Source organism: Danio rerio, chromosome 8 (assembly GCF_052040795.2).
Source record: "Danio rerio strain M-AB ecotype USA chromosome 8, GRCz13ab, whole genome shotgun sequence".
In the NCBI taxonomy this organism is placed as follows: domain Eukaryota; kingdom Metazoa; phylum Chordata; class Actinopteri; order Cypriniformes; family Danionidae; genus Danio; species Danio rerio.
Window position 1 is genome coordinate 47,166,859 of NC_141028.1, and position 14,192 is coordinate 47,181,050.

At 31.6% G+C, this 14,192-nt stretch overlaps 1 protein-coding gene across 3 annotated transcripts in view; it reads right to left on the bottom strand.

The window, feature by feature from the left end:
• golga1 (golgin A1) overlaps positions 1–14,192 on the bottom strand; it is a 51,854-nt gene that overhangs the window by 2,499 nt on the left and 35,163 nt on the right. For all 3 annotated transcript variants that reach the window (XM_087262982.1, XM_087262981.1, NM_200838.2), the window contains 10 exon segments: positions 14,009–14,104; positions 12,106–12,258; positions 11,925–12,020; positions 8,601–8,690; positions 8,416–8,518; positions 5,107–5,267; positions 4,847–5,002; positions 4,387–4,446; positions 4,034–4,294; positions 967–1,053 (listed from right to left, as the gene is read on the bottom strand). In XM_087262982.1, coding sequence (XP_087119108.1) covers positions 967–1,053; positions 4,034–4,294; positions 4,387–4,446; positions 4,847–5,002; positions 5,107–5,267; positions 8,416–8,518; positions 8,601–8,690; positions 11,925–12,020; positions 12,106–12,258; positions 14,009–14,104 — 1,263 coding nt within the window.

Here is a 14,192-nt window from a genome sequence, read left to right on the forward strand (position 1 = left end):
GTTAAAATTGTCCTTTTTTTCTCTATCATGACATAAATCAACTTAAAACTGTCCTGAAATGAGAAAAAAAAGTAGGGTGGCACATGAGTTTGTCCTTCGGGAACCGATTGGATTATTGGAAGATGGGTGTTGCTAACAAAATAATCTTTCATTGACGAACAGATGAAAGAGAGAGCAGAAACGAGACAAGTCCTAAAGGCATAGCCCCTTAGCCCCGCCCTAAAGGCATTCCATGTGACCAGTAGTGAAGAAAAATTGCTTCGTTATGGTATTTGTTTAAAATTTTTACAAAGTAGCGAAGTACACATACATTGTTTATAACAAACACTACTATACAAAAATAAAAATCTATAAATTTAAGTAATTTAAAATTTTTCTTTCACCCTTTTGAAAATATAAATCATTTGGCAGCAATCTCTAACATTCACATGAAAAATGCAGCTTTATTCAGACTGCAGCCCAGTGGTGAATTGCTGAACAGGTTTCATTGTTTTAACCTGATATCTAATCAACTAATTATTTTTTTTTTAGCTATTTTATATAAACAGATTTATGATGTGTGTGTGCTTTTAAAAAATAATATTACACTTGGTACATCTCCAATCGAAATTTAAGATAAAACATAACATAACATAATAATAACTCCACCACAAATCTTCCACTTAAGCCTGCTGATAGCAGCAGGGACTGGAGCGGTGTTGTAATGTAGCACAGTGATGTGCAGCGATTTCCTTGCTTTCCAGCACTGCTGCCGGCCTGATCTATAAATACCTGGCAGATGCTTTTCCTGACCATGACACTGAGTGCTAATGGTTTGATTCAGAGCGTTGAGCCACATATCCTGACCCACATTGTTCTCTGCCTCGGCAGTATGGCCTAGTTAGGGTGCGGAGGAGATGAGGCTAGAGAAGAACACCTTTCTAAATGTTGATCCTCCATCATACTTACAGACTCTCTGTTACACACCTTGTACTCCAGTGTCTGTTTGAGCATGTCCTCCTCTTCTTTTGAGAAATGCAGGAGCACAGAAACGGCTCTGATGAGCTGGAAAGCCTGAAGAGAGAAGCAGAAAGAGGCGAGCACTCATGGGAGCATTCATTCAAGTAGCAATCAAATCACTGCTATGTGCTTGTTAAAGAAATAGGCAAATTTTACAACTCCCCTAGAGTTAACTAGACGAGTTTTACCATTTTTTAATCCATTAAGCTGGTCTCTGGGTCTAGCCGGAGCACATTTAGCTTAGCTTACCATAGATCATTGAAACAAGATTTAAACAATGAAATTATAAGTTGAAAAATAAGTAAAAAAAAAATAAAAAGCATTTATTAACATGGCTATTATTTAAAAACAGCACCTATTCATTTCAGCAAAACTTGCCTTCCTCAGGGTAAAAATGAAACAACATTTGAGAACTTTAAATACCTTTACCAATAAAGATGTCCACACTCGCTTTATGCTTTCTGAGAGAAATCAGGCTACTCCAATCAATCTTTTCTTCCATAATGTTTCTGAATTTATCCCATTATTATTGAGAAACTGATGGTCATAAATGGTTGACAAATCGATCTTATATTCAGCAAGAAACTTGATGTTGTATTGAGGAGAAAGTGAAACTGATGTTACCTGTGAACTATTCTATGATAAATGTATGTGACGTTCCTTATATTGGCTATAAAACATAAATGTACACACACACACAATCGAATTGTTTACACATGCAAAATATTTCATTACTCAAGTGAGAAATTTTTTTTAAACAAATATTCGTAAATTAGTTGTTTGCAATTAGTTTACGGTGGTTATTTAAAGTTGCAGAAAGTGATTGGTCAAAATGCTATGCGTTAGCATAATAGCTTTGAAAACACAGTCCCTGTGTTGCTTGGCTGGCTGAGTGCAGGGCTAAACTATACTTACGTGCCATTTCAAACCATACATTCAGAGTAGCATGGTAAACAATATAGAGAGAGCGTCACAGTTTGTCATTGTTCACCCCAGTAAAGCAGGAATAGCAATATTTACTTAGGTTTTGTTGTTAAACTAAATAAAAACCTATATTATTGGTGCTGTAAAATTTACCTAATGAAACTGAAAATAGGCACATCAATCTTTCACTAGAAGATTTCTGTGGCTGAACAACACCTCTGTGCATATAACCTATTCATAACACAACACAATCTACATAAGGTTTGCGTGACTAAAATAGTTTTAAAACATAACATTAACTGTCTAAAAGAAATACTTCAGCCATAGTGTCATCCTTCCTCCAATCTACAAAAGTAACTCCAATATTGATTCAGGATTTTAAAAAGTATTGATTCAGCGTTTGTTTTTACTGCTGTCTCTCTCTGGTGTGCATGTGAACCTGGGAAAAGTTAAGGTTTTAAATCTGCAAACATTTTCCCCTATACCGTTCCTAAGGTATGTGTAAGATTTTTTATTTAAAATTTGTTTTAAGTCATTTAGGACAACACTATCTTCAGCAGATAAGATATCCAAAGATGCCGTTTTAAATTGTGAAGAAATCTGTGTTTTTAGTCAATAACTAGTCAATAATTCATTTGAATTATTTAGCCTGACATGTTTACTGCTCCAAAACATATGATAGCTTCAAAATATAAAATATATTATTTTCAAAAGGAAAAGAACTTTAGTTTTTTACCCAGACACTGAAAAAGAATATATTTTAGAGCACAGTACTCTGATATTTTTATCCAAGGTTATCATACCTTCAGTATCTTATACTGGCCTATGCCTAGTGAACGGGTGCACAGATGTACAAATCAACATTTGTTGAGCTACTTATCAGAATTAGGGGAATTATCAGCAAGATAATCTTTTATTGGATGAACATTTTTTAGTCTTATGCCTCACCTAGAATATAAAAATACATATAAATACATTAAACCATTTAATTTAATCAGTACTATTGGAATGTGAAGAGACTTTCAACCAGCACAACAAAAAATGTTTCTGAAGACAATCACCCACTGCACCTTTAAGTCAAAGTGTTAATATATATATATATATATATATATATATATATATATATATATATATATATATATATATATATATATATATATATATATATATAAGGTATAATTCAAATAATATAAAAGCAATTGTTGATTAAAAATATGGATGTCGATTAATTATCACAGTCGTACTAATTCAGACAAACATCTTCAAAGTACCGATCATGCTGTATATTTAGTTAAACATCCTTAGTGTACATTTTTAGCAAAAGCAGAAAACATAAACCAAATTTGTTTATTAAGGAAATATGTTTTTGCATATAATAACCATGCACTTTACTGATGTGTTTTTTTGTAAAAGCTGTCTGTACTCTGCTTGCTACCAATTCCTTACAAATACCACTTGAAACTAAAATAATCATTAATAAAGTTAGCTAAAGTTTAAGGAGTGTTCATAAGGAGTTGTATTAACACTAATCTCATGACATAAAAGCCCACTTATATGACTCAGTATTTGATTGCCTAGCCTAGAGCACCATCTGTTGTTAAAATCTAAGCTCAGAATTCATTCAAGTGAGAAAAGTGGTGCATTTTGAAAATCTCGGAATTGATGTAGATAGATTTCTGATATGCAATTTTATGTTCAATAGTTCAGCTGTAATGCGTGTCATAAGGTTTTCAAATGAACTCTTTTGAGAAGTGATTCATTTGATGGGCCATTCTTTTAAGCCAGTGGTTCTCAAATTTTTTTCATCAAGTACCACCTCAGAAAAAAATTGTCTCTCCAAGTACCACCAAAATGAGCAGTATTGAAATACAGTAGTGTAGTAGGCCCAGTAAAGCAGCTACAACTCTGCACAGTTAAAAAAAATGTGGCAAATTACTTCAGAAATATAGGCTATATGTCATATATGGCATAATATATACATCATTTTTGATACATTTTGAAATATATGCAGCATGTACATGCCATATTTCATTCCTACACGTACCACAGTTAGAGAACCACTGTTTTAAGCCAATCGCAAGTCATTCATCAGATAGGGATCAAACCTTACCTCTGCCTCTCTGGATGACATGAACTTCAGCACCACGTGTTTGAGGTACTCGAAGTTGATTTCTCTGGTGTCTGTGATGTCTGAACTGTTGGTGACGGTGGTGTTGGGGGTAATTGGGCCTGGGGTTTGATTGAGTCCTGGAGCTGGGCTTGGAGCTGCGGTGGGCATCGGTGTCTCCAAGACGGTCTTTTCTGCAGATCTCTCCTGTCTCCCATCCTGAAGTCTTTCCTTCATCTCAGAGTCAGGATCTGGTTTCAGCTTCTGTTACACAAATATGAGGGGAAATGTTTACTGTGAGCTGACATGGACTGTTGAATTAGGTTGATACAATCAATGTGAATAAAAACACACACCAGTTCTTTCTGTAGTGTCCTTTTCAGTTCTGCAAGCCTCTGCTGTAGCTGCTTTATTGTCTGGTAAAAAAATAAATAAAATTAATAATAATAATAATTCTTTAATAATTAGAGCAATCATTTTTAGAAACAATAATAATTTATAATAATAAACTATAAAATAATAATATTTTTTATTTATAGGAACTGCTTTATTTAATTATATTAAAACCCACAAAAAAGAACTATTTCTAATAGAATTATAAAATTATTTATTTATCATATTGGATAAAATTTTAAAAAGTATAAAAGAAAAGGATTGCATGTGGAATTACTACCATACAAATAATGCTGTGTTCACACCAGACACAGAAGAAGCATCAATCACGAGTGATTTACATGTTAAGTCACATGCTAAGTGATTTACCATGTATTATTAAACTTAGACAACGACACTGACCCAACAACTCTTTGCCCTCACCTTGTTTTTTTCAGCCAGTTGTTGCTCCAGGTCTTTATTGACCTTTTGTAACTGGTCGAGATCACTTACAGTAACTGTCCCATTCTGCTCACCTTCACACTCATCTGCATGTGAATGTGCTGTTAAACTCAACACCTCACTCTCCAGATCAGACACCTGTCGCACACGAGGAAATATGTAAATACAAAATGCTCAAATTGATAAGACAATCGATTTAGCAGGAACAGAGCTAATGTAGGTGCATAAAAGCATAGGCTAACCCGGGACTGGTAAGAGGAGAGTTGCTGTGTTTGTCTGAGGACTTCCTGCTCCAGTGACGTCAGCTGAGAGTTGTGTTCGCGCTCTTTCTCTTCAGCCTCCAAACGACGAGACTCACACTCAGCCTGCAGAGAAGACAGACTGCTACGGGCCGCCTGCAGCTCTAAAATACACAACAAAGAAGCACTGGATCAAATCTCCAGTAAGTACAGGAAACATTTAGCACTGTTGTTTCAACAATATGCAAGCTGACATGTAGGCTTTGCAATGTCTTGAGAGTTCAAAAGCCAGTCCCTCCAGGATTTAAAAAAAAAAAAAAAAAAAAAAAAAATATATATATATATATATATATATATATATATATATATATATAAAATAAATAAATAAATAAATAAATATTATATATATGTATATGTTATATATATATATACACATACATACATACATACATACATACATAGGTACGTATGTATATATATACATATATATAATATTTATTTATTTTATATATATTTTTTATATATATGTATGTATGTATGTATATATATATATATATATATATATATATATATATATATATATATATATATACACACATATATATACATACATATATATACATACATATATATACATACATATATACATACATATATATATATATATATATATATTTATATTTATGTGTATATATATATATATATATATATATATATATATATATATATATATATATATATATATATATATATATATATATATATATACACATATATATATATATATCAGACTTTTTTTTAATAAAATGACTGATGCTCGATTTTGATGTGAAAATATAGACATTCACAGATATTAATTTTTTTCCTTATATGTGGCATGTGCTCAACATAATTGAGTACAGCCCATTTTGAAAATTTATATTTTTATCCATTTCTCAGTGAATATAGGTCATGTATTTTGGTGCATTTGAACAAAACAGATTTATGAAATGGATATATTTATTAAAATAATATTTAAGTCACCAAACATCTTTAGAAATAGATTTATGCGAAATATTGGGGGGGAAAAACTACAAATAAATTTATATTTATTATATTTATTATATTTAGAAAAATTTATATTTTTCCCTAACATAGAAATTTGAGTGTGCTAATTTTGTACGTTTTTTAGTAATTTATTTTGTTAGATAAGCTCCAGATTTGGCTTCAGTACTGACTAATCTAAAGTATATGCACTAATATAATATTGTAAAGTTTCATATAAAAAATATTAAAGGTGAAGTAGGTGATCTGCCACAATGCTAGCCTGTTAGCAGAGGTGGGTAGTAACGAATAACATTTACTTAGTTACATTTACCTGATTAAAACAGTTGGGTAATGTGTACTTTGAGTACATTTAAAATGTGTAATGTTACTCTTACTCAAGTAAATGAATAGAGATAAATAATTACTCTAACTTCGCTACATTTGGCGGCGTTCCTCCGTTACTGTCAAATGATAATAAATAGGATTCACATAACTTGTTTGCATTTATTGAAGTAAGGATACAACTGAGTAAAATTATGCAAGCAATCACTGCAAGGTGTGATACTTCTTTAATACAACAAACAAGATATCATATTTAAGAGATATATTTTAGAAATAACTTTGGCCACTTTGGCTGGTTGAAAATAATTTTCCCAGATAATAATTCTTAAAAGCAGAGTTCGACAATAAGGACGGTCCAATATATGCATGCAAAGGCGATCTTATAACTGAGAAGCAACATGACTGACAAAAGTAATTGCATAGAGTAATTGAATGAGAGGATGATCACTTGCGCGCGCGTGCTTTTTAACAGTCGCGTGCATCCCATCACTACATCACATTTACTTCCGCGAAACAAAAGAAAAGAACCCAACTTGTGCTTGTCTCGGTTCTGTTTGAATTGAAATAGACTGGACAAACAGTGATGATCATGCACCCACAGTCCAGCCACTTTCAAGAGCTCAAGATATATCTTTTTGTAAGCAGCAGCGGTCACTGCTTTCGTTAATTATCTTTTTATCAGATAGGCCTACTTAAGTAACAGGCCTATTATTAAATGTGTGCGTCTGATCATCCTTTAATTATCACTCATGGTATGTTTTTTACTTGTTTTCTTTTGCTTACAGTTATTTTTGTTAATATGGTTTTATTATCAGTTTTTTTTTACAATAACATTGCTTTAATAGAATATTAACTTCCAATTTATGTGTAGTTACCTGGTGATCTGGGACCCTTAACTAGGACAGATTACCGTGCATATTTTAGATACATGACAATAGTTCTTTTTTAAATCTCAAAAAAAAAAAATAGTAAGAAAAGTTTTGTTGAATTAAAAAGTGCATGTATGCCGCTATATTTAGCTTGTTTAAACACATTTAAAATTTGTGGCTAAGACAGAATTATTTATTTATTTTTGGTGTGGTCAGAAAGAAATTTGGTAAATCCTTAATGTTGAACTCAGAAAAGTTATGTAAAATAAAAACTAACTGCAATGCGACACAACCTGTTTGCTTTGAAGATTGTTTCAGCACATTTCTAAGCATAATAGTTTTAAAAACTTATTTCTAATAACGGATTTATTTTACCTTTAACATGATGGCAGTAAATAATATTTTACTTGATATTTTTTAAGACACTTCTATAAAGCTTAAAGTGACATTTAAAGGCTTAACTAGGTGAATAAGGTGAACTAGGCAGGTTAGGGTAATTAAGCAAGTTATTGTATAACAATGGTTTGTTCAGTAGATTATTGAAAAAAAAATTAGCTTAAAGGGGCTTATAATTTTGTCCCAAAAATGTTTTTTTTTTTAATTAATAACTGCTTTTTAATCTAGCCAAAATAAAACAAATAAGACTTTCTCCAGAAGAAAAAATATTATCAGACATACTGTGAAAATGTCCTTGCTCTGTTAAACATCATTTGGGAAATATTTTAAAAAATCAAATCAAATCAAAAGAAGGCTAATAATTCTGACTTTAACTGTACACGACTCACAAAAAGTAAAATGAATGAGGCATGTGGACAGAACACAAAATCTAAATCAAGTGATTTTAACATGTCAAAGTCAAATGTATGCATATAAAATGTATTTTTCCAACAACAAAATTGTGGCTAATGAAAATGGCGAGTGGCTAGTAATGCTGGAAATCTACTAGCCACAGTAACTGGTGATCAAGAGTTAATGTCAAGCCCTGATTATAAATAATAATAATAACAACAATAATAATAAAATAAAAATAAATCTATTAACAGGAATTCCTACGAAAACAAAACTGATTCCTTACCTTCCTTCAACACGTTCACTTCCCCTTCCTTCACCCCTAAATCCTGAGAAAGGCGACTCACTTCCTGTTCTGCCTTTACAAGAGACTCTGTCATTTTGCTGACCTACAACAGATGAGCAATATTTTAAACAAGATTTTAAACATGAAAAAAACAACAGCATATTTGAGTAAGGCAGTGAACGAACCTGTTGCTGGAGTTCTTCCCTCTGTTTTCTGGTTTCCTCCAAAGCTTTGGCAATTTCAACACTGACTGTCTGTCTGCTGCTCATCTCCGCCTGTGAAGTTAACAAACATGTCACACAGATGTTATATTGGTCACTGGTTGTCCAGATGGTCAACCGCTACAGATTTTGTGTGACCCCTATATAATTTTAGCTCGATTTTAGTTTGGGATTTGCATGATTTTATAGAAATGAAATAAAAAATTCAGCATAGATGTATTAAACTGATTAAAAGTGACAGTAAAACATTTGTAATAGAACAAAAAATGTTTTTTAAAATAAATGTTATTATTTTTATAAACTTTCCATCCATGCAAGAGTTCTGAAAAAAATTTATATTATTATTTTATAAAAAAAAATTATAACATTAAGATTCCTCCAATAGTTGAAGCCACATTTCTACTTTTAAAATATGCTTTGTAATTAAAATGAATCATGAATAAGCAGGAAATTACACTTATAATTATTTACATTAAATGAATAAAGTATATTAGAAAAACTTCCAAAGAAGCATGTGACACTGTAGACCTTGAATAATAGCTAATGAAAACCGAGGTTTAACAACAGATTAAAAATTCAATTAAATTACAATTAATATTAAATAAAGAAAATTGAATGCAATAGATACAATTTTAAAAATATTTTCAAATACAAAGGTACTTTAAATTTAGGGCTGTCAAAAGTCCAGACATTGGTATCACTTGTAAATAAAATTTATAAATGTGAGGATAGCAGCATTTTATAAGTTTATTTCGGTTACCACATTGGCAGACTAGTTTGGGTTCTTACAACTTTTCCAACTTCAAACTCCAGCAAAGTTCAAGGACTTTCGAGATGCATTTTTGGCTTTTTCAGCACCTAGAAACCACAGTTATTCACGTTTATATATGTTTTATGTACTTTTTCACATTTAAATCCATTGTCCTATTTTTAAAAAACACAATATGGCATGTCAACTTAAATTGTTGAATAATTTAGAGCATAGATGTATTGAGATAGTTCACCCAAAAATTATATTAAAAAAAGTTCAGTTGTTGGATGAGGTATGTTTTTGGGTTTGGTCTTTTTTTACCTAAAGTTGATATCTCAAGAAATGAGCTTACTGTCAGATTTTGTTTGGGTGAAGTACCAAACTTTCATGATTATAACATTTCATGTGCATTGCAATTTTTTACAGTCATTGGTTTGGCGTTTGCAAAGATGCATTCTGGTTGAATATCTCCTAAATATGTATGAAGCTAACAGTATGCCAAAACAATCTGAGTTTGAATTGTGTTCATTTGAATTATTGAAAATTGTAAGTTAATAAAACTGATTATTATTTGCTACTAAAATATTTTGAATAAGAATTTCTTAACTAAAAGATTAGGTAACAGTATAGGTCAGAATGGGGTATATGCCAAAGCATGCTAATAGGACTTTTAATTTGCCAGTAACCTGGGTTAAGCGCTTCCAGCGAATTGAATGCCAATGCAAAATCCAGTGCGTTTAAGGTCTGTTTTCTTTAAAAATCAGCGATCTCCACAAGCTGAGTGATATCCGATTTAAAGTGGGTCTCAGATTGTACAAGAATCACTGCATTCTATTACATTTCCCCCGCCATGTCTTTATAATATGAGCATTTATTTTACCCCAGTATATTCAATTGAGCTTCTGCGTTTGCCTGCTGATTCTGACGGGCGCGTGCGAGTAAACAGCTTTTTGTCTCGTTTTACGCTTGAGCAACCAAATAAATGCTAAAGTTTATTTAACTGAACGTATTTTAATGACATTACAACATCGATGCTGTATAAGGAACCGTATAAAATAGAAAAAAGTTCACAATAACAGGTCACCGGAAGTGTATCAGCATGGGAACAGCACTAGCTCGGCATATACCCTATCAGCTCTTTATCCCTGAAAAACCGAAGGCTTGAGTTTGAATAGCCATTGAGATGATATTAATATAAATAAACTGAAGCATGCATGTTTATTACACAAACTTCTGAAAATAGCTGACCCCCGATAGTCAATTCGCAGACGAATGGTCTCCTCCTGAGCCAAACAAATGCCAGCAAACTCATGGAGCTCTGTGATTGGCCAAAATGCTAAGTTCTTTCTTCATCTTAAAAACTTAAAACTGTATTTTTACATACCCAATGTATGCAGTCTATAAATTCACAATCAAAAAAAGATTAAAAACATGACTATAAAAATCTGACTTAAAAAAAATCTGTAGTCGTAAATTTCAGATGTTTAATAATCAAGTTAAGAAATTCAATTCAAAACATTTTAATAGCATATAATCAGTTTTATTAACGTACAATGGTGAATAATTCAAATGAACACAATTCAAATTCAGATTGTTTTGGCATTTTATTAGCTCCCTAAATATGCACATGTGGTAAACATTTTGCATGGAAAACTGGTCGCACCGCAACAATTTATGCACTCGCACATATGCTCCCAAATATATTTTGAGGTCACACAGATGAATTTGTGCATATATGCAACTAAAACAGTTGCAATTTTAAGCCCTGCAATTTCAAATTCAAGCAAGTTCAAGCACTTTGTCCAAAATCCAAGCACTTTACTAACATTGAAAACACTGTATTAAAAAATCAAGCATTTCCCAGGATTTACAGCACCCGTAGGAACCCTGTTTTTAGAAAAAAAAATGTAATTTTGGCATTATTTCTGAAAACAAGACCAAATTTTTTACTTTTCTGAAAAATGCTAAGATATTTCAACTAGAAACAAGACAAAAACTCTAAGTAAGAAAAGCATTTTTACATACAGTAAATGTAGGTTTGGTGTACAAAGAGTAGTTTATAAAGATGTCAATAATTTGAATTTGAATAGAACAAATAAAAAAATAAATTAAAATTTAAAAATGTAATTTTCAAATATAAAGAAAAATTGAACATTTGAATTGTTACCATCAGGATGCAGGTTTAGAATTCCTAAAGCCTGAAGAAATGCTTATAAAAATCATTTATCCCAATTGCAGTTGTTGTTTTAAATCGGACCACTGTATGAAGTGAATGGGGTGGTTGCCAAGAATGATCTGCAGTAATTTGTATGAGGGTAATTTGGTTTTAAAACTTTTAACTTGTGTTGTTGTCTTGATGAGTGTTGTTATTGTGTGATTGTTGACTGTATGCAATTGTTGTCTTAAATCAAGCGTTAAAAACTAATTTCCTTTCTGTGCCAAGCAGAAAAAACAATAAAGTTTAAACTAAACTAATAGATAAAACTGACTCCAGACTTTTGAATAGTTTTACGTGACGTTTATTAGATGATGCTTACTCTAGACTGCTCCAGTTCTGCCGTCAGACTCTCTACAGTGCTATCAGTCTCCGCTTTGCTCCTCAAAAGGGAGTTTTTTTCCTCCTCCAGTAACCGCTTAAGAGAATCAGACAAAAGACAAATCTTTAGCAACTTTTCCGTGGCCATTTTATAATGGTGAATAAAGTGCTCTTTCACACACCAGGTTGTCCTGATATTTGTTGGCCTCCGTTTCTCTGTCTCTCTGTAGTGCAAGCAGCTCTTCCTCCAGTCTGGCTGTTTTCTCCAGGCCTCTCTGTCTTTGTGTGGACACCTGCTGCTGTAGCCGCTCTCGCTCCTCTGACCACTCCACCTGCTATAGGACCAAAAATCAGAGGTCAACACTCTAATGTAAAGTTTTTAAAACCCTGAAGTTGAATAGACTAAACAAAAATGTATCATATACTTCAGTTGATTGATTACATTAAGAACTAAAATCTTTCTTTAGTTTTTTGCACTGGTTTTCTAAAATGTTATGTTTAGATATGGAAGTGAGGCACTGTTTAATTAATTATTTTGCTTTGAACAAATAGCATTAATTGACTGATAAATGCATGTATACAATATATGCTGATGCGTGTTCTGTATATGTATATAGGAATAAATACATTCGCAAATATGCGTGTGTTCTGTCCCTATAGACGCATAAGATCATCTGAGATTATTCTAAAAGGAATTGTATTAGGAAACATGTTCTGAATGTAACTATTTGCGTTCTTTCTTTCTTTTCCACTTTTTTTCCCTTTTATTTTTTTACATTTCTATAAATTTTAATTAACTTTATACAATTGATAAAAAATTGAGTGTAATATATTATTAATAAACTGTAGACTGTGCATGTCTGCATGTTTGTATTGCACACTGAGGACCAAATATAGGCTAAAATTCTATGATTGTAGTCAAATCAACGTTTGCAAAACAAAAAACATTTGCTTCTATGTCTAGCACATGCAAGACTGGATGAATGCAGGCTTAAAACTCTGTTTTGTTTTGTTTTTTTAATTAATTAGTTTTTAAATAAAGATTTAAAAGATCTTTTAAAGGATTTAAAAGAAGAACTAAAGATTTTTACATAACGAATTGAGTATCTATTTTTATCAATCAATAATAACAACAATAATAATAATAATAATAATAATAATAATAATAATAATAATACAAATAAACCTGCAAACATTCAGAAACGAAATTTTCATAATTTTCCATAAATTAAAAGGCTGTATAAAACCAGCTGAATTATGTATAGACAAATCCATCAGTTTAAACTATTAAAATCCACTTACAGTATAAGTCAGTATTATTATCCCCCTTCAAATTTTTTTCTTCTTTTTAAAATATTTTCCAAATGATTTTTAACAGAGCAAGGAAATTCATACAGTATGTCTGATAATATTTTTTCTTCTAGAAAAAGTCTTGTTTGTTTTTTTCCGGCTAGAATAAAAACAGTTTTTAAATTTTTAAACAACAAACCATTGTTATACAATAACTAGCCTAATTACCCTAACCTGCCTAGTTAACGTAATTAACATAGTTAAGCCTTTAAATGTCATTTAAGCTGCATAGAAATGTCTTGGAAAACATTTAATCAAATAATATGTACTGTCATCATGGCGAAGATAAAATAAATCAGTTATTAGAAATGAGTTATCAAAACTATTATGTTTAGAAATGTGTTGAAAAAAAAATCTTCTCTCTGTTAAACAAATTTGGGGAAAAAATAAACAGGGGGGGTAATAATTCAGACTCCAACTGTGTGTGTGTGTGTGTGTGTGTGTGTGTGTGTGTGTGTGTGTGTGTGTGTGTGTGTGTATATATATATATATATATATATATATATATATATATATATATATATATATATATATATATATATATATATATATATATATATATATATATATATATATATAATTCTCCCCCTTATTTTTTATTTATTGCTGGCATCACAGTTGTATGGCAGACATCTAACAGAAGAGGGCGATGTTTTAGCAAAAACAGAGGAAAAATGTGAATAACTGAGAAAAATCCTGAGCCAGCTTGCAAGATGTTTGGTGGAAATGATGTACCAGTTTGTCTGTGTGCATTTGGCTGTCTTTGAGTTGCTGTTGTAGACTCTTCATCTTCTCAGCGCAGTCCGCCAGTCTCTGCTCCAGATCTGATATCTTACAGAACACACATCATTCATTCATTCACATCAATCAGTCCAAGTCACTTAAAGTGTGAGTTCAATCACCAGAAGATGAGAAAAGA